Raw genomic sequence first — 21686 nt, forward strand, 5'->3', positions numbered from 1 at the left:
CAAAGGAAAAATGTCTTTATGATAATAGGACAGTGATGAGGGCCACGGAGTATGGGAAGCAGAGGGAGGAAGATGGCGAACATTACTACTTTCCTGTATTCTGGAAAATTCTCCAATAAATGAAGTTTATCTTAGCAACCTTCTCATTTTCCTTTCTGCTCCTCTCTCTCCTTTAGACCCCAAAACTGTCAAGCTAACTCAGTCACTAGAATACCCCCATGTCACAAAGTTATTTGGGCTCCTCTCTACTACAGTGTTTACGACTTGTATAACTTCTTCCCTCCTTTCACTAATAAATCCACAGAATCTCTCAAAAGATTCTGGGATTTCTTTTTTCCGGTCTTACTTTTTGTGAAGGAATAGAGAACTAGAAAAGAATTCAAACATTTAATAAAGTTTTTGCCAAAGTAAGATGAAAGAAATCACTTATAAAAATATTCCATTAAAGGTGCTTCTACAAAGTAGGAGAAATTACGTGGTCCACGAAGTACGAGAAATTACGTGGTCCACAAACTGCATGTACCTGTTAGATGGACACTCAAACGTTTTTCCTGTTCCTGTTTTGTCGAGGGCCCTAAGAATCAAAGATTAGCAAAACGGTCCTAAAATGAAAAATCACGTGTTCTGATCTGTGGTAGGAGGCTCCGGAGGCACTTCTAGACTCTCGCTCCTTCTCAGGCGTTCTCAAAGCGGGACGGAGGCTAATCCTGGGAAGCGTGCACAAAAGCGAGGATCTGACACAAATTCAGAATGTTTAAGGATTCCTGGAAGTCTGACACGGAGTAAGGGTTAAGAAGCGCTGGATGAAAGAACATCACAGAAATAAAGGGACTAACTGCACGGATTCGTATAATTTTTGAGAGGTTTCCCTTTTTTCCCTACCTCTTCTAATAAGGAGAAGTGTTCAGATTTAAGTCCATGTCCAAAAAGTTCATATTCCAAAGAACATGGTACAGTGAGCCCCCAGGTCAATCATTAACATGTGGCTAATCTTGCTTCACCAATATGTACGTATTCCTCACCTATTTTTCTCCCCACTCCAATTAATTTGAGGCAAATCCCTTAGCTGTTATCATTTTAACTATACTTTTATACTTTATATTCATTTCTGCAAGGCAACACTACACTAAAAGCTACAACCCTGGTAACATTAGCACACGTAAAACAATTGAAAAATAGTTCCTTAGAGTTTTCAATATAAACTCGGTATTCAAATTTCCCTAAATATCTCGAAAGTTGTTTCCAAATCAGAATCCAAACAGCTTCGACCCCAATCATCTGGCTGATGTGTCCTTCAAGGGTTCTTCAATCTGTTGGTTCTCTTCCTGTCTTCCCTTCCCACTTGAAGAAACTGGGTTCTCTGTCCTGCAGCATTTCCAACTTCCTTCTAACTTCCAATGTTGTGCACTTCATTAACACATATTATCAGAAGACACACAATGCCCAGTTACCTCTTCATCTGGAAATAGCCATTAGATTTGGTGCTATCAGTGTGATCTAGCCATGGTACAATTCCCCCCCAGTTTTCCACCTAGTGGCTTTAGCAGTGACTGGTAACACTGTCTACTCCAGATCCATCATTTTACTAATAGGTGAAAAATGGTGATTTACTACAACTCGGTAACTTATTCTGCATTTACCAGCTGGTACATTTTTCTATTCTAAGATGTGAACAACTGCGTTGTGAGTGTCACCAACTGTAGGAGGTATGAGGGACTCATTAGCTTTTCAAAAGTAGAAAAATAAGATTAAGATAAAAAATGTGATACAAATAAAGGAGATTAACAGCTATTAACTGCTTTATTACTACTCACGTGTTATATTTATCTATCTGGCTTGTAGAGCAAGCTACCTTATACAAATTAGAATTCATGAAGCTTATGTTACAAACAAGGGCCCCAGAGAAAAACCTTTTTACAAAGCAAAGCGCCATTCACACGGCATGGTAAAATAAGAGAACACTTCTAAAAGTAAGAGTGTATGAATGCATCCTGTTAATGCTCACAGTAAGACTACGAGTTAAGGCTCCTGTACGTTATTATTGAGGAGAGGAGGGCACTTGTTGGCATGAGCACTGGGTGTTGTATGTAAGTGAGGAATCACGGGAATCTACCCCAAAAACCAAGAGCACTCTTTACACACTGTATGTTAGCCAATTTCACAATAAATTATACTAAAAAATAAAGATAAAATAAATATACATTAAAAATAAATAAACATTTTAAAAAATTTAAAAAATAATAAGTGACAAAAATGGCTTCTGTCACCACATGACTTGGGCCAACAACCTAACTAGAACCTGGGAACAATGAAATACCACTTTAAGGGCTTAACAAGTAGAATTAACAAATAATTCCTTCGGATACCTAATTGAGTACCTTTTAGATAAGATCTAAGCTCACATTCTGTTTAAGCTGGAACGAAAATGGCCCTTCTCACCACCTGAGCCGCATCTGTTCACAGACTTTAAATCTCTTTCCTTCTCTTTCTCTTGTTAAGCTCTTCTTCAACATAAAGTCCAACCTGCCTTCCTTAACTATTTTTGTTAGATGGCTTACCACTGACCTTTAATATTTTGCCCTAAGTTCTAGCAAACATTCTAAGAGCAGCCTGAATGAACACTAAACACTGGGAGAACACTACCAGGTGGCATATTGATTATAGATTAACGAAGGCATCATTTTGTTTCCAGTTATACCAACCTGCCGGGTTATGGAAGCCATATTCCTCATGAACCACAAAAAATGCTTCTGAATGCTGGAGCACTGTCCAGTCTTCCTAAATTTCCTTTCCCACTGAAGGGATCCTCCTCCTTACACTTCAAAGTTCATAAAATCCTTTCACAGTGGTCTCCACCAAAAATGTCTGAAGTTCTCTGAAATGTCTAATCTACTATAAGAATTAAGATGGATCTGAAAGACTGTGTGAAAGTCTCAAACTCTGTGTTCATCAGTGGGTGAATGCGTGTGAAATTATGCTTTCCCTCCGTCTCAACACACCATTCTGTTGCTTTTCATTTACCTGGGTAAGGGCACTGACTCGGTTCTCACTAGGAAACAAAGGCGGGTCTTCTCCAACTTGAAAATCAAAATACACGGTTTTGTGTGTGAACGTGGAAAATTCATTGCTGAAACAAAACTTGTATGTCCCGTTTTTGGAGGCGGTGAAGGTAAAACTATCATACTGTTTCTTCATCTCTTTGTATAACACGTTACCATCAGGATCTTCTAATCGACAGTCTACATCATAGTGTCCACCAGTAATCACCTATGAAGACAGAGAAAAAGGGAAGAAAGATATCACTGCAACTCACAAGTCTGACAAAGCAACCAGACTTCCTGTTAAAAGGATAAGACTCCTGGGAGTGGACTTTTACTATCAAGGGCAATTTCACATTTTTTAATTTCCAGCAGTGGATGGAATTTGGGAGGCAGATTTCAGTTCAACCAAAGCTTTACAGACACTGGACAAATTTCCCCATGATGGGACAGAGAAACTACCTAACCAGCCAAATAACCATTCTAATTAATGCAGGTCTCTTAAATCACTTGAATCTCCCAACAAACCTACAAGAGAGGGTTTCTGCCCTCCATTTGACAAACTGAGAAACTGAGTTAAGATAAGCAACCTACCCAAGATTGCTCATCTAGTAAAAGGCAGAGACAGAATCTGAACCCCAAAGTCACACTCTTGACCCTTAAGCTCACTGCCATGTAGTATTTTCCTTCCCTAAATTTTCTCCCCTCATTTCCTATGTGCACCATCCAAGCACACACACAGATAGCGTAGTGCAGGAGGAAAGCAGACCAGTCCTTAGCGTAACACCCCAAGCATATATCTATTATAGAACTTAAATTCACTTTAATGCCAAATTTAGGTTTGTTTCTTAAGTGCTTCTCTACATCGGTTATATGGAATTTGATACACCTTTTGTTTTGAACAGCATTATGGACTGAACAGACCCTTGGGCTATTGATTCTAACAGTATAGCCTCATTTTACATATTTGTTTCCCAGAGAAATATCAATGATTAAACTATCCTGTTTATACACTTGTGATTAAAGCAAAAACAAAACAAAAGCAAACAAATCTTTTGCTTATCTGGAAGCCTGTATTAAAGGGCAAACATATTTGAAAGGAAAGCCAGGGGGGTAAATGAAAAGTTCTGAAGAGGACTTTGGAGTTATTTTCAAGGGCTTGTGCTTCATCAGTTACAATTCAAAGGCCCATTTGGGTCGTACAAATGAAGGGGAGGGAGGTTCTTCCTGAGGTAAGTAGACAAGCATAATGAGAGAGGAAAAGGAGAAAAGGATTAAAGAGGAGAAAGGCCTCCTTAGAGGACAAAGAATTAAGTAGGAAGAAAGAGGGAGGGGGGATGTAAGAAACAAAGGGTGCAGGCTGAAAGAATGGGAAAGAAGTGAGGAAGAAGAGACGCAGGTTTGAGCGTTCCCAACCCCCATGAGAGCAGGTGGCACAAGCCTGTACTTTCAAGTGTGAACGCTCCCGGTGAGCACGATGTTGCCATTCGAGATCTGCAGAACAGAGATCAAACCTCGCACTTCAAAGAAGGATCAGCTGCTAATGTGACCTTTTGTCACTTAGAAAATACGATGAATAACTGAACTATGTTACAAGATCACTTTAACAAATAAATGAAATATAACTATGTACTGAGGAAACTGCTAAGGAAACTGTTAATATGTAAATATTAACATACAGGTACGATGTTTCGACTTAAAAAGTGTCTTATCAACTGGGCATTTACTGCCTCTCCAATGTCAACAACTTTTCCTCCAGGTGAAAGTCATGACTTCATTTTTATGTACCTGATTATTCGTACTTGGCCGTTGTGCTGTGAATGGTCAAATACAACAAAACTGAACAGGACCAGAACAGATCACCATGCCACTCTTCCTCCAGCAAACTTCCAAACAAATCATCTTATTTCAGATAAAAAATACCCCTTTAGAATCTGTCCGGTCACGTAATGTAGAAACTGGGAATCATCCCAAACGAAGTCTCCCTACTTGTCCGGTTAGTCACACAAATTTCTTGACGTTGCTGCCTCCCTCAAATTCATCCGGCCTCTTCCACTCCTAATCCAGAGTCTAGACAGGACTGAAGCCACAACGTCCTAAAAGGTCTTCCCGTAACCCAATCTCTCTTCCCTCAAAACCCAGGGGTTCTCAGTCCCAGTTGGTTTAGGGACGGATAATTGTTTGTGGCAGGGGGTTGCGTTGCCCCGGGCACCGCGGCATGTTTACAACCATCTCTGGTTTCCGTTCACCAGATGCCAGTAGAGTCGCCCCTCCCACGTCTCCTGGCCTCCCCATCACCCGTTCGCTTAAAACCTTGTGATAAATTCAGAAAAATCCCAACCTGTTAACAGTGCCATACCACTCCTCTGTGTCTCAAGGTGGCCTCAACAACCCTTTCTCTGTGTTCCAAAAATAGCAGACTGCCAGAAGTTCTCTGAACAGATCTTTGTTTTACATCTGCTCAAACAGTGGTGAGCTAAACAGGTCCTGTTTGCTCACCAATCACAGGACCCAAAACGACGATACTTACAGATCTACGGCTTATTACAGGGAAACAACATAATATAAAACATCACAGTCAAAGTGTCCACCAGAAGGGGGTCGGGGAGGTGAGGCATGGGCTCCTTTGTCCTCCCTCTGTGAGGACTGTAGCCAAACAAAGACTCTCGACTAGGAACCACACAAGTGTGCAAGGAACACCTTGCAACCAGTGAGTCCCAAGAAGAGGCCTGTCACTGGTCACACAGGCACATCCCTGCTATATTACCAGTCTCAACAGCACAGCCTTTTGGGGGGCTGGGGGATATCTCACCAAGATCAGGTACAAATCATCAATCTCACTATTACCAACAAACAATGCTGACAAACTGGGACAAATCACCCCTGAAGCCCTTGGACCCACAGTTACAAAGCAACACTATTACTCACTGTACTTCAGTGTGGGCTCAAGCTAATTTCAGGAACTGAGTCTCACAAACACAATCTACCTGCCTAGGATGTCCTCTCCCCTATGCCATCTTGTAGAGTAGCTCCTCTTTTTCCTAGACACAATTCAAACATCAGCCCCTCGGTGACATTTCCCTGGATGAGCCCTCTCCTTCTGCCCAGCACTGTACCTAGTGTGTACCTTCACTGTTGCATTTAACACTGCATGACTGCATGTATCCATGTAAGCTCCCTGAGGTCAAGGTCAGTCTCACTGACCTTTGGGAGGTAGTGTATAGGAGTTAAGGACTTAACCTGGAACTGCATACTCATTCTGCCACGTGCTACGTTTTGTGACCTTGGGCTTAAAGCTTTCAAAGCCTTAGCTTCCTAAGTAAGGAAGAAGTAAGACTCTACCCATTTCCTATGGAGGTGTCCTGAGAATTAAGTAACACGCCTGAAATGCTTGGCGTGCTGTCTGCTACCTAACAGACGTAACAGCCCATAACAGTAGTGGTGGTATTCTCGGCACCAAGCACGGTGTCTGACGCTGATACCTGAAATACACAGACATTTTTATATTACGATTCCTGCTATCTTCTTTTCAGTCCCCTCGTTCTAACCCATAAGGTTAAACAAACCAAAGGGTGATCCTTAGCCTCCCTTCCCTTACTCGCGGTAGCCAAAACATCATCAAGTCCTGTTGATTTCACCTACTGGCTTCTCTCCAATCCTTTCACTTGTCTCCTCCTCTACAGCTACCACCCTTGAAGCCTGGACCACTATAATAGTCTCCTACAGCCATCTCTCCAACACCCTAATACTTTCTCTACCTGCACAAGTGAACATACAGTTACCAAAACTGCGTGAATCATATCACTGCACTGCTCACAACGCTCTGATGGCTTTCCCATACTCTGAGAAAAAACTAAAATCCTTAACTAGGCCAGCAAGGCACATGGTCTCACCCCTGACCTCTCTTCCTCTGGCTCCTTATTCCCAAGTACATTGGATCTCATGATAGACCTCAAATTCCCAGCCACTCTTAACACTTTTGCAAAGGCTATTCTATTCCCTCACCACTCCCCTTACCAAAGTATGTACAACTAATCCTTTACAGTTCAGCCTAAAATCACTTCCTAAAGGAAGCTCTCATAGATCCCAAAGATTAGACCGTTTATCCTCTATTTTCTGCCTTTTTAAAAAAAATTATTTCTTTATTTTGAGAGCGGAAGCAGGAGAGAAGCAGAAAGAGTGAGACACAGAATCCACAGCAGGCCCTGCACTGTCAGTGAGGAGCCTGATAAGGGGGCTTGAACTCACGAACCGTAAGATCACGACTGGAGCCGAGATCAAGAGTCAGACAGACACTCAACCGACTGAGACACCCAGATTTTCTGCTCTTAAGGTAGTTTTGATGAATGAGCAGGTACTAATTAAGAAAAGGGTTGGATGCAGAAGGAATTGAGAATGATGGTGGCGAAACAATCTATTTGTACCACTTCCTATCACCAGCACCTAGCACTCAACAGCTGCTCAAATAAGTTAAATGAGTCTACCAACAAAACAGAAATAAAGACTGTTGGGGTGCCTGGGTAGCTCAGTTGATTAAGGTCCGACCCTTGATTTCTGCTCAGGTCATGATTTCATGGCTGGTGGGACTGAGCCCCACGTCGGGCTCTGTGCTGACCACATGGAGCCTGCTTGGGAGTCTCTCTCTCTGCCCCTCCCCCCACACATCTGCTTTCTCCCCCTCTTTCTGTCAAAATAAATAAATAAAGTAAAAAAAAAAAAAGAAAAGAAATAAAGATTGTTGTAGCAAACTTAAGAAAGTACATTCTGTTAAATAAAGTTTCTTTCCTATTAAAATCCCAAAGATGAAAAGGGTCCTCTCATTTATCACAGCTATTCGTTCAATGCCTTTGGCAGATGGTCTTCTAGCCTCGAAAGGAGCTCTTCCTGTGACAGGGACAGCATTAACCAAAAGTCCTAACATCAATGGAAAAACTGAAAAACAACGGAATTAGATATTGGCAGGACTTCAAAACTGATTCAAGTGGAGGTGTCAATCAGAGAGCAGGGGACCGGTCACTGAGCACTATACAACAGGAAGAAGTTCTTTTTAAAAGAAGTGCTTTAAGGGGGAAAGTTCAATAGGCCTTAAAACGAAGAACATTTTGGAGCATAGAAGGAAAAGTCACAGGAACCATTTCTGGAACTCCTGTATCTTCATATTTCGTCTAAAATGGCTCTCGCCCAAGATGTGTAACAGGAAAGGCAAATGCCCTGCATCAGCTACCTAGAGGTGATTCTTGACTCAGCCCAAGAGTGGAGAAACCCAGACAGGAACGAGTCACCAAGCAGGATGCAGCCCCGACCCTGGAACCGTGAGCTGGGGCCCCTGGACTTTCAGAGCTCGTCGTACCTGGAACTCGAGGGTGCACTTGGTGCCCTGCGTGATGTCCTCGTAGAAACACTGCTTGGCATTGTCCGGCAGCTCGAAGGTGATCTCGGAGGCGCCGCCGGGCCCCGGCACCAGCAGCAGCAGCGCGAGCAGCCTGCAGCTCCAACGGCCCGCGGCGGCCGCCCAGCGCTGCGCGGACCCCGGCCCCGGCATCCCGAGGCGACGGAGGCGGCCTCAACCGAGCTGCGGGGAGACTCGAGGTCACGTCTGCGCGGACTCACCACGAGCGGCAGGCCTCAGTCCGGGCCGCCCGCGAAGACGCACGGGAGTCGCTCCGGGCCACGGAGAGATTCGCGATGAGCGACGAGCCGCTGAGAGAGAGGTAAGGGCGCGAGAGACCGGGGCCTGCGGCCGGGAACGACCTACAGAGCAGAGATAAAGCCGGCACAGCACTGGCGGAAAAGGCCTGAGATGGCCGGAAGTGGGGCTCGCGCCTGGCAAAAGGGGGCGGGGCCTGAGGCACCTGCTCCAGCAACCCGGATGTGCTCGGCCCGGGCAGTGGGGAGAGGCCTTGGAGTGTGTACGTGGAAGCTCGCGAGACGTGTGCGTGGTCTCCGTCGGCGCCAGAGGCGAGGGGCGGGGCCAGCGTAATGAGCGTGGCAGGGCGGGCCCAGAAAAAAGGGTGTGTCCAGCCGGTGTCTAGATAGGGCTTGTGGCCGGCTGGTACAGCTCAGCGAGCATAAACTACAGTTTTTCTTGTTCTTGTGAGAACTGATCGCTGGGGGTGGGGGTGTCTCCGAAGGAGTTATGAGGAGCTCATTTTACCCTACGGGGCTAATAACTGGTAGTAGAGCACTTTGCAACTTGCTGAGAGTTTTCTCATAAATAATAACAAATATTTGGGGGAAGCAGTTTAGCCAGGAGCTTGAATACTGGGACCACTCCCTACAGGACTTTTAATCCCTGTTCTGCTACTTACTGGCTGTGTGACCTTGGGCCAGTTGCTTAACCTCTCTAATTCAGTCTTCGCAACTGTAAAATGAGGATAATACTAGCTAACCCAGACGATTATTACAAGACCTTAATATTTGCAAAGAGTACCCAGGAGAATGATCATCATATAGTAGGCACTCAGTAAGCTTTTGTTAAATAAAAATAAACATCAGTTGAGGGTTCATTATCAGTAGGCACTATGCTAAGCCTATTACCCAGGTCTTTTGATCCTTCTCCCGTAAAGGAAGGTATTATGACTCCTGTTTTACCGATAAGGAAATCGAAGATCTAAAAAGTTGAGTAACTTACCTATGATCACACACTGGTTTGTGTTGGAGTGCTTAAAAAAATAGTAGGTAACTAACAGGTGTTGATTTCTTAAATTATACATTTTCTTGTGCATAAAAACACAAATTAGGTATCATTCCATTTTTTAATAAATGACCATGGTGAGGCTCGTGCACTTTAAGATGATCAGCAGAGGGTGGTAGAGGGCTTGATGAGAAGTAAATACAGATTCGGTGGTAGGAGCCAGGCGGGGAAGTGAGGGAGGTGGGTGCGGAGGTCAGGTAGGGGTGAGGGATATTGTTAAGGGGTGAGGGGAGGATGCAGTAACTCTTGTGGCCTTTGGGGGCCCAAACCCTCCGCATGCGGGAAAGGAGCTCTAAGGAGATAAGATCTGGGGGAGACTGCACTTTCCTGAGAACTGGGTCAGAAACAGAAAGCTTATTTGTGTCTGTGAGTGGAAGGAGGAATGAATTTCAAAGTAGGAAAGGTGGGTTCTATTTTCTGACTCATGAGTTTGCACAAGTACACACCACCAGTTGGGCAAAAGTGTAACAATACAAGACATTGGTGAGCAGTATGTAGAGTAACAAGATCCCTTGCTCACTTCTAGTGGTTATGTGACGTGATACAAACCACTAAAAAACAGTGTGGCATTATCTAATAAAGCAGAAGATACATACATATGCCTAGAAATTCCACTTTGCTTCTACTTTACAATGTATACTTTAGAGCAGTGCTTCTCAGAGTGTTCTCCAAAGAACCACCCCCCAAACCCTCCCAGGGGGTCTGAGATTACCTGCAAGAGGCTTTTATTCATCATATTTTTCAACCAAAACAACAAATAATGGATTAAATGTAAAAGCAGATGAGCACCCAGCTTCTTGTATGAATCGAGATATTAAAGAGATTTACAAAAACGTATAGCAACGTCACTCCATAATAAAAAAATTTAGTGAAATTTTTTATTTGGAAAATATAAATTTTCTAATATGTAAATATAGTTATATGTAAATAACTACATATTTAATATATATAAATAAAATATATAATATAAATAAACACAAAGCTCTTTTTCATTTAGAATGTTATGTTGACATGTATAGTGGGTTGAATTGTGTCCCCCCAAAAAACTTGTCCAAGTCCTCACTCCACATCCCAGTGAATGAGACCTTACTCGGAAATAGGGTTTTTTACAGAAGTAATTAAGTTAAGGATCTTGACTTGAGATCACCCTGGATCTAGGCTGGTCCCTAAATCCAGTGACTGGTGTCCTTAGAAAAGAGAGGTACATAGAAACACACAAACACAGACATATAGGGAAGATGTCACATGAAGTCAAAAGCAGAGATTGGAGTGGTATGTCTACAAGCTAAGGATGCCAAGGATCGCCCACAGCCACCGGCAGCTAGGAGAAAAGCCTGGAACATTCTCCCTCAGAGCCTCCACAACTCTGAGAGAACAAATTTCTATTGTTTTAGTCGACCACATGGTGGTCTCAGGAAACAAATAGAACATGTAACAGGTTTATTATTGTTATTGTTATTTTACTTACTTTTTAAAATGTTTATTTACTTTTGAGAGGGGGGGAGGGCCAGAGAGAGAGGGAGACACAGAATCAGAAGCAGGCCCCAGGCTCTGAGCTGTCAGCACAGAGCTGGACATGGGGCTTGAACTCACAAACTGTGAGATCATGACCTGAGCTGAAGCCTGATGCTTAACCGACTGAGCCACCCAGGTGCCCCTTTTATTGTTATTTTAAATGAATTATTCAGTATGAATTTGTAAGTGTCTTGGATCTCAATAATTTAAAATTTAAAATTTAAAAAATTAATTAATTCATTAAATGTAATTTATTTACTTTTTAAATTGTAAGATTTCGGGATCCAGAGTTGCTTTAGAGAAATTCCCGCACAAGTATACTAGGATACTTATATAAGAATGAAATCAAAGCCTAGTCATAGTTCTAAACTGGAAATACTCCAAATATCCTTAATCTGGGGTATATTCATAAGATGAGACATTATGTAACAATAAAAGTGAACAGATTATAGTTACCTAGGACAAAATGGGGATATGGGGGGGGGGGGATCTTATAAACATAATGCAAAATAAGCTAGGCTAAAAGAAAATCATACGCAATATAAAGGCTGACAATAGTCAAGACTGGAGGATATGGCTTTCCCTGATATATGGTGAAGCTATCCAAGGTATCAAGGGAATGATTATCTCAAATGTCAGGATAGTCAGGGGGTGGTAAGTGGGAAGCAACATTAGATGGGGAAGGTGGGGGGCTTCCTCTGTGCTGGCAATACTCTTTTCCTTGATGTAGGGGGTGGCTTTTTCTAATGTTTATTTATTTATTTTGAGAGAAAGAGAGTGAGCAAGGGAGAGGCAGAGAGAGGGAGACAGAGAATCCCAAGCAGACTCTGTGCTGTCAGCTCAGAGCACAACTCCAGGCTTGATCTCACCAACCTTGAGATCATGATCTGAGCTGAAATCAAAAGTCAGATGCTGGGGCACCTGCGTGGCTCAGTCGGTTAAGCGGCCAACTTCGGCTCAGGTCATGATCTCACGGTCCGTGAGTTCGAGCCCCGCGACTGGCTCTGTGCTGACAGCTCAGAGCCTGGAGCCTGTTTCAGATTCTGTGTCTCCCTCCCTCTGACCCCCCCCCCCCCCCCGTTCATGCTCTGTCTCTCTGTCTCAAAAATAAATAAACGTTAAAAAGAATAAAAAAAGTCAGCCGCTTAACCTGAGTCACCCAGGCAGCCCTGACCTGTATTTTCACTTTATTTTAGTATTTGCATTTTATAATTCCTTGTTAAACTTATATATTTTATACACTTTTCTGTATATTTCACAATCAAAGAAGAAAAGATTAATAGCAAAAGTGGGAAGTGGGTATATGGGGAAGAATTGTGTTTATTTTTGCCAATCAATCTACCCCTCTAAGTAAAAGCAGAAAATGAATAAAACCAGATTCTTGCCCTTGGAGTGTTCATAATCTAGAAAATATCTGTTTGATTTTGTTCCAGATTTTGAGTTTTCCCCTCATTTCTCAGAATTATTATAAGAATCAGTGAAGGCATATGTGAAATATCTTTATAAAATACACAAATTGATATGATCTCTATGTCAGGTACACACTCTTCCTAGAGACTACAAAATATAACAAGGAAAAAATAAACTGTGATCTGCTCAGCTTGTAGTGAACACAGCAATGGAAATTTTGACCCGAACTGTCTTTGAGCCTCGGTAGTCTTAAATTCCCTCCTAATGGAGGAAGTATGGTGTAATGTGGGACAAGTTACTTAACCTTTCTGAAGCCCAGTTTCTTCAGCTATAAGAGGGAAATAATAATACCTGTTTTGAAGGTGGCTGAGAGGATTGAAATACATAAGATCCAAATAGCACACTTGAAACTGCTCAGAATGCAGTAGAAACTCTGTAATTCTCCTTCAAAAGACTACTATTTTGGGGGGGTATGGTGTCTGGGTGGCTCAGTTGGTTAAGCCTCAGACTTGGTTTCAGCTCAGGTCATGATCTCACAATTCGTGGGATCAAGCCCCGCATCAGGTTCTGTGCTGACAGCTCAGAGCTTACTTGGGATTCTCTGTCTCCTTCTCTCTCTGCCCCTCTTCAGCGCACACACACACACACACACACACACTCATTCTCTCTCTCTCTCTCCCCTCTCTCAAAATGAAGAAATAAATATTGAAAAAAAACACTGTTTTGTTTAAAGTTATATTTCTTATGAGTCTTTTTTTTTTTTTTTAAATCAGGCTTCATGCCCAGCACAGACCCCAATGCAGAACTTGAACTCAAGACCCTGAGATCAAGACCTGAGCTGAGATCAAGAGGTAGAAACTTAGTTGACTGAGCCACCCAGGACCCCCTTATGAGTCCTTATTGATATGGGGTCGCCTCTTCACTTCCTTATGTTACAGTAGGAGAATCAGATTAAGTAATCAGATTAAAATTAGTGTAAATATAGAATCAAAGCAGTTTCATACTGAGGGGCTCAGGAATGGGGGTGGGGAGACACTGCTGTGACCGCATGGTCACATGCGGATCAGCATCACATGAGGATCAGGGAAGCTCTGAAACGAAGCATTTGCCCATGCAGAGCTCAAGATGGTTTGGGCAGCCCCTGACACAAGGCGGTGGGGACCAGAAATGTCAACATCTTCGCTGCAATGCCTCTTTATCTAAGCCTAAGCTATTCCCGAAAACACGACGGGTAACAATTTAGGCGCTAGAGTTAGACTCTTTGTTAGTATTTTTAGAGGTAGTCTACATGCTAGTATTTTAAATGGGAAAAATAATCATGCATTCTATATCCCTACAAAAAATCCAGCCAATTTTCCCAAATGTCATGAACGTTGCTCTTTGACTCCTGTAACAATTTTTCAGTGCACGATTTAAGCATTTAAAATACTTATCATTCAGTTATTTGACAACTTCCTGAGCTCACCAACAGTATGTTCCTGCACAGCCTCAAGGAGACTGACTATACACCATGAGATATGAATTATGGTTTCTTTTTCCACTGCAATGAACACGCTGTGCAGGGTAAATAAAGGCCATACCCTGCTGAGGATACATAATAACACTTAGGAAACTAAAATGTGGTAAAGAGAGGCAGTTAAAAAATGGTTACTTTCTAATTGCCCCCAGGATGAGTGGAGTGGGAGGGGAGGAGGACCGTGGGCTTAGTAGATGTTTGGCAATTGGTGGGGTTTGAGGGAGAATGAACTAGTGAAATGTGAGTTGACGCAGGACCTGCCGGAGATTTGTCCAGGTCTAAAATCAAGGAATGGATAGACATTCTTCTCAACTTGGCAATCAAGGCTCAGTCAGTGACGGAGAAGCCCCACTTGAAACAAGAGGACAAAACCCAAAACAGCCAATGAAACAGCTCCCCAGGGGGCTCAGTGTCCGACTTCGGCTCAGGTTAAAATCTCATGGTTCATGAGTTCCAGCCCAGTGTTGGGCTCCATGCTGACGGCTCAGAGCCTGGAGCCTGCCTTGGATTCTGTGTCTCCCTCTCTCTCTCTGCCCCTCCCACGCTTGCACTCTGTCTCTGTCTCTCAATAATAAATAAACATTAAAAATTAAAAAAAAAATAAAGTAACAGCGCCTCAAAACGAAGAGCATTCCCTTACCTTGCTGCTCTATAGCGCCCAGTAATAAAATGGCACCTGGAAATGCAGTTTTGAATGTGATACTTCTGCTCATGTCATAATTGCTGTTGTTTATACCAACGATCACTTCCTGTGCATGACCGAAAATACCTTTTAAACACTTGGCATTGAGTATTCAGATGTACTCTTCTTCCTCTTCTTCTGAGCAACAGTGAGCGTCACTGTGAACAGGTTTCTCTTTAGGTTCTTCAACATTTTCCCTATGTAATTATAGCCATGTCTATATTTACATTTATGTTTGAATTCATAGGACTATAACCTTAGCAACATCTGTGACTTTAAAAAAAATTTTTTTTAATGTTTATTTATTTTTGAGAGAGAAAGAGACAGAACATGAGTGGGAGAGAGGCAGAGAGAGGGGGAGACACAGAATCTGAAGCAGGTTCCAGGCTCTGAGCTGTCAGCACAGAGCCCGACATGGGGCTCGAACCCAGTAGCTGTAAGACCATGACTTGAGTCGAAGTCAGACGTTTAACCGACTGAGCCGCCCAGGTGCCCCCATCTGTGACTTTTTGCTTTGAGATGATCCCTTCCCCAACTAAATGGCAGGATCAGTTTCCTAGAAGACATTTCTTATTTAATGTCTTAGTCGTTGGGTTGCTACCACAAAATACAAGAAATTTATATCTCACAGTTCTGGAGGGTGGGAAGTCCAAGATCAAGTTTACAGCACAGTTGCCTTCTGGTGGAGGCCCTTTTCCTGTTTATAGCCCGTGCTTTCTCACTTTGTCCTCAACTAGGTGGAAGGGGCGAGGGAGGGAGCTCTGTGGGGTCTGTTTTATGAGAGTACTAATGTCATTCATGCTGACTCCACCCCTCATGACCTAATCATTTCCCAAAGCCCCGACTTCCTAATACCACCACTTTTAGAGGTTAGGATTTCAATTTCCATTAATACCATCACTTTTGGAGTTTAGATTTTCAATTTCCTAATACCATCTCTTTTGGAGGTTAGGATTTCAACATAAGAGTTTTTAAAAATTTTTTTTACATTTATTTATTTTTGAGAGAAAGAGAGAGCACGAGTGGGGGGGGGGGCAGAGACACCCCTGACTGAGCCACCCAGGGGACCCAAGGTAAGAATTTTTTTTGAAAGGGGGAGACAGAAACATTCAGATTATAGCACTGAAAAATGTGAAGATGATGTCTATAATGTATAGCCCACATAAATGTAACGTAAACACCGTATATCCAGAAGGGTTCTGAGCCAGGTCTGCAGAACACCGTGCATCCTCTCCTCCAGATGTGTAAGCTAACATACATATTTCGGGTGACAGATACCTACAGATCTGTTAGGTGAGTTTTGATTTAGAGTGAATTTGGAGTAAAACGGTTCGCAGTCTTCAGATAGTGAGAATTCGGGAGGTGAGGGATACCCGCATTTTTTGCCCAGCCCCCCCAGAGGGCTCCCTAGTAAAGGCTTATCTGCTATCTCTGTTATTTAAGAAAAAGTCAAATGGGCACACTGACTCGTTATTCTTCACAGTTCCTAATCTATTTGAAGAGATAGCCACAGGTATACACAAAGGACACATATACAGACCCTTGGGAGTATCCGAGTCTGTCAGGACTCATGGCGGCATATCCTTTTTCCAAAGTGGTGCTAAATTTGAAGTTCAAAAATTGATGTGACCTCTTCAGAAAGTTGCTGGGTGTGACTGCCTACTTGATAGTGAGCAAAGGACAAAGCCACAGGGAAACAACCCTGACGTTGACCAATCAATCATGCAAGTTCATGCAATCACATGTGTGTCTCAAGGAAAGGACAGATATTCAGAAGCCACTCACCAGTGGAAATGGAAACACCAACTCTGTGGAAGCCAGGGATCCACTCCACCCCACTGTCACTGTTCAGAAGGCACTGTTTTCCCCTCTCCAAATAAATTTCTACACATGGTGGACTTACTATTTGAGGTTTTGAGCATAATATTAAGGTGCAATATGTATGTATGTATGTATGTATGTATGTTTTGGGGAGCCTGGGTGGCTCAGTTGGTTAAGCATCCGACTTTGGCTCAGGTCATGATCTCACGGTTCATGAGTTTGAGCCCCCAGCCAGGCTCTGTGTTGACAGCTCAGAGCCTGGAGCCCACTTCAGATTCTCTGTTTCCGTCTCTGTCCCTCCCCTGCGCATGCTCTGTCTCTGTCTCTCTCTGTGTTTTATTTATTTTTGAGAGAGAGAGAGAGAGAGAGAGAGAGAGAGTGTGTGTGTGTTGGAGAGAGGCAGAGAGAGAGGGAGACACAGAATCCGAAGCAGGCTCCAGGCTCGGAGCTGTCAGCAAAGAGCTCGAGGCCGGGCTCGAATTCATGTACTGACTGATCATGTACTGATCATGACCTGAGCCGAAGTTGGACAGTGAAGCGACTGAGCCCCAGACGCCCCATTATTTTACGTACACATGAAAAATGTTACCGTGTTTTTAAAAAATGAAGTTGGAGACGGTAACAAACACACCCCTTCCCTGAGAACAATTTTGCCTTCTCCAAAATGCAGGAAGCAGTGGAGGAAGAGGCCCTACCTGTTAAGTGGGCAGGTGGCGCTGTGAACACACTAGGCTTTCGGTTTCGGGTCTTCCCTTTCTCTTTTTTTATTCGGCCCCACCAACACCATCCTGGCCACTAGGGGGTGCTGCTGGCTTTCTAATATTTCTGCCCGGGCACAAACCACCAAAATTGTTCCTTTTTCATGGGGGATTTGCAGCAGCAGCACAGCTGAAATATTTAAGCTAAACTTTGGTAAAGGACCAGGATAACAAAATGAAGATTAGGATGAAAAGTGCTTAGTGAATGGATCACAAAGCTTCTGGAAAGTCATGTTAATAGATTTGGACAGCAGCACCTGGGTGGCTCAGTCGGTTAAGCGGCTGACTTCAGTTCAGGTCCTGATCTGGCGGTTGGTGGGTTCGAGCCCGCCTCGGGCCCTGTGCTGACAACTCAGAGCCTGGACCCTGCTTCAGATTCTGGGTCTCCCTCTCTCTCCGCCCCTCCTCCACTCGTGCTGTGTCTCTGTCTCTCGCTCAAAAATAAACATTAAAATTTTTTTAAAAATAGATTTAGACCTTTTCCCAGGGCAGCACAGAATGGTTGAAAAAGTTTTAAGCATGAGAGAATGCCATGAGGGTTGTATTGTAAAAGAACATCTGGTTGCCATATGAAGACTGGATTAGGGAGATGAAAATATCACCAACTGAAAGACCGTTACAGTATCCCAGAAAAAAAGATGGTGACGACCAGAAATAAAATAGTATGTCCTCTGATGGCTCACTAGCACCAGTTGGGAGGGGTTTAGGATGGGAGAGGATATGAGTCAATACGGTAGGAGGTGAAAAGATACTGGTCGGTAATGACTGAGTAGAATATAGAAGATACTATGGGACAAGGGTGTCTGGGCGGCTCAGTCGGTTGAGCGTCTGACTCTTGATTTTAGCTCAGGTTACCATCTCCCGGTTCGTGGGTTCAAGCCCTGCGTCGGGCTCTGCTCTGATAGTGCAGAGCCTGCTTGGGAGTCTCTCTCTCTCTGCCCCTCCCCTGCTCTCTCTTCCTTTTGGAATAAATAAACAAAATATAAAGAAGATATTGTGGGACAAAAATGGAAGGGGAGGGGAGAGGGAAGGAGAGAGGGAGGGAGATTGACTGAGAAAGAGAGAGATTTGATTGATTGACTTTTCCTGAAGTTGAGGAAATGTTCCCCTCACTGAAGCCAACTTACTCAGGTATTCAGAGACATCCTGATGATGCTAAAAGCAGCCTGGCAGTAGAGAGCAGACAGCAAACATTTCTGAGAAATCTGCAAGGTGGCGTCCTGTGAATGAGAACCTCTGTTTTCTAGACACTGTGCTAGGTGCCTGATTATAGGGTTGCTAGAGCAACAACTGATAACATTTCCAGGTTGGCTCCTGACCCACAGAGTAGGGAAATACTGGTTTGAAATACCAAGAAGTCAAGCATCCTTATTGTTATTATAGGTTCCTTCTTTAAAAAAGCACATCACGATACAGAGAACTGTCTTGTCTTTGCTGTGGTTATTAGGTATGTAACAGGTGTTAAATAAATCTTAGGTAAAGGATGGATGGATGGATGGATGGATGGATGGAGAATAAGAATGGTAAGTGTTTGGATGTACAGCACCCACCATTCAGAGCCCAGTTCTTTCCTTTTGTATTGTTACTTATGGCAATCTTGTTTTAACTACTGGAAAATACTAGGATTCTAGAGCATGACATTTTCAAACAACTATATTCACTGGGTTATCATTCATCAGATATGAGCATCTTTTTCATTCAGGGGAATATCATGGTTGGAAACAAAGTTACATTGACAAATGCAAAAGAACTGTTCCAGATGGGTGGTTAGGGCAGGAAGCAATTGGAGAGAATCTTTGTTCATTTGCATTGTGCTTAACTGGCGAGGCTTACAACATGCAATGTCCTTTATATCATATTATATAATTAGTTCTATATAAAGAACTAAAAATAAAACAATGTCATTTAGCTTAACGTTGGCACTTGGAAAGCAGCATTGGCCAAGGCCTTGCTGAATGAGGCAGACAACACAGTATTAAATGAGAAGAGCCTTGTCAGAATATCTTTTGATAAGGTCACCCTCTATGAGCCTATAAACTACAAATTATTCTGGATTATACTGCCATATAAAATACATTAAACAGAAAAAAGAATGCTGGTCTGTCCCTGAGCAATAGTCTCATCCTATTGTTGTCATGTCTATTTATGTATAACTCTAGGAATGATCCGTGGTTTCCCTGTTTTCTGCGGTATTGCTTTGATTTAGTGTTTCGACATTGAAAAGGAGCTCTGATAACTTCCATCTGATGCTTCTTGCCATGTCACCAATACTCCTTACTCTGAGGATGAGCCAGCCTGGAAATGTTATCAACTGTTACTGCTTCACCAACCCTATAATCGGGACCTGAGAAAATGACTGTGGAATGTATCTTGGGCCCAAATGGGCTTAGAGCGAGGCACCCTTGAATCAAAATCCTATATTACCTGGTCCCATAACCCCCTGCTCTGAGTGATGAATCATAGTGATGTCTGGAGTCCCCAGAATTAATGTTAGCTCACTAGCATTTAATAATCCTCAAAATTAAAATGATTTCTCCAAGTGTATGTTTTTGCAAGGCTAATGGCCAAGGTCCCAGGAATATGATCATGGAAAGGAACCTTGTTAAGGCTATCCAACATCTTACTCAAAACATTCTAGGGGTAGGAACAGACTCAGGTCCCCTGTGGACCCCATGAATTAACCACACCAGAAATCTGTGCATATTACACACTACTTTAGGTGTGATCAACAAACTGGTGGCTATTATTTTTTTTCTTTTACCTTTTTTTTTTTTTGTAAATTTTGTTTCCAATTTAATTATTTTGAGAGAGCACACACACAAGCAGAGCAGGGGCACAGAGAGAGAGAGAGAGAGAGAGAGAGAGAATCTGAAGCAGGCCCTGCGCTCGCAGCACAGAACCCGATGTAAGCCTCAAACCCACGAACCACGAGATCATGACCTGAACCGACAGTGAGTCGTAAGCTCAACTGACTGAGCCATGTGGTGGCTATTACAATGAGCAGAACCGTTTTCTGTAGGGCACTGTCTTTAGGGATCCTCCTGACCTCACTGAGCTTAGGGAGCTCATTTTCACTCAGCTTTTCCTACCAGCCTTCCCAGCTGACTAAGGACAGCCACTAAAACATGCTTTAATGGGGCTGACACTCTTCTCCCCGACCATCACAATGGATCTCCCTGATCCATCACGGCAGAGGTGAAAATCTTCAAGTCTGCAGTGGTAACAGGATACTTTGGAGGGATGCTTTCATATCGAATCCAACATGGAGGTCCTCTGAAATCTCTGAATTCATTCCACAGCCGTGTGTAAAGGAATATGTTGCCTTTGATGGAGTTTAACACATTCATTTGTTGCAGGCTGGCAGCTGCTGGTCCAGCCAGCACATTTTCAGAGTCACATTTGATTTCCTGAGCCAGTTCAAAGAAGGCTAACACCTACATTAAAATATAACTATGGGGGAGGAGCGGAGGGGCACCTGGGTGGCTCAGTCGGTTAAGCATCCGACTGCAGCTCAGGTCATGATCTCACGGTTCGTGAGTTCAAGCCGCACATGGGGTTCTATGCTGACAGCTCGGAGCCTGGAGCCTGCTTCGGATTCTGTGTCTCCCTCTCTCTCTCCCCCTCCCCCACTCACACTCTCTCTCTCAAAAAGAAATAAGCATTAAAAAATTAAAACAAATATATATATATATATATATATGGTATCGGAAAACATTACCTCCTCAACCGATCACCTTCAAATCCATTTCCACTAATATTCTCCAAACTTTTGATGACGTGAGTTAGCAAATTCCTGCCATTCTTTGTAACGTCATTCTCGTTTTCCCTACTCTGGTTCTATATTTCACTACATTTGAGTTTGCATTCTGGCCGCCAGCCAGGCCACAGTGAGACTTCCAGCAGGATGTCGGAAGGTTTCTCTAGCAACCAAGATGAGCTTCCCCAGCAAAAGCAAGCAGGGCTGAATATTTCAGAAGATTTTGGGGGTTCTGGATTCTCCAGGTCCTAAGTGCATCCTGATAATTGGTTTTCTAGTTTCCACTAACATCATAATGAGGCAGCCCAAGAATTAATCTCTAGGTTTGGTTTTCAGAGATTTCAGGTTTCATCAGTCACTGGAAGGGTTTAGAGTTTCATGTGGTGCTTTGAGGAAAACATTTCGAGATGTGGGCCACTCTCAGCTTTGTTATCTGGTGCTTTCAGGAACAATTAATTCTACTTCCTGGTACCCCAAAGATCTGCCCCAAAGATT

At 43.2% G+C, this 21686-nt stretch overlaps 1 protein-coding gene across 1 annotated transcript in view; it reads right to left on the reverse strand.

Moving 5' to 3' along the window:
* LOC122229894 overlaps positions 1 to 8962 on the reverse strand; it is a 44579-nt gene extending 35617 nt beyond the window's left edge. The window contains exons 1-2 of the mRNA XM_042955457.1: positions 8389 to 8962; positions 3022 to 3267 (exon numbers count right to left, since the gene is read on the reverse strand). Of these exons, the coding sequence (XP_042811391.1) occupies positions 3022 to 3267; positions 8389 to 8580 (438 nt within the window). The 5' untranslated portion in view covers positions 8581 to 8962. The remainder of the gene's footprint in view (positions 1 to 3021; positions 3268 to 8388) is intronic.
* Between the last annotated feature and the right edge of the window lie 12724 nt (positions 8963 to 21686).

Source organism: Panthera leo, chromosome A1, assembly GCF_018350215.1.
Source record: "Panthera leo isolate Ple1 chromosome A1, P.leo_Ple1_pat1.1, whole genome shotgun sequence".
In the NCBI taxonomy this organism is placed as follows: Eukaryota; Metazoa; Chordata; class Mammalia; order Carnivora; family Felidae; genus Panthera; species Panthera leo.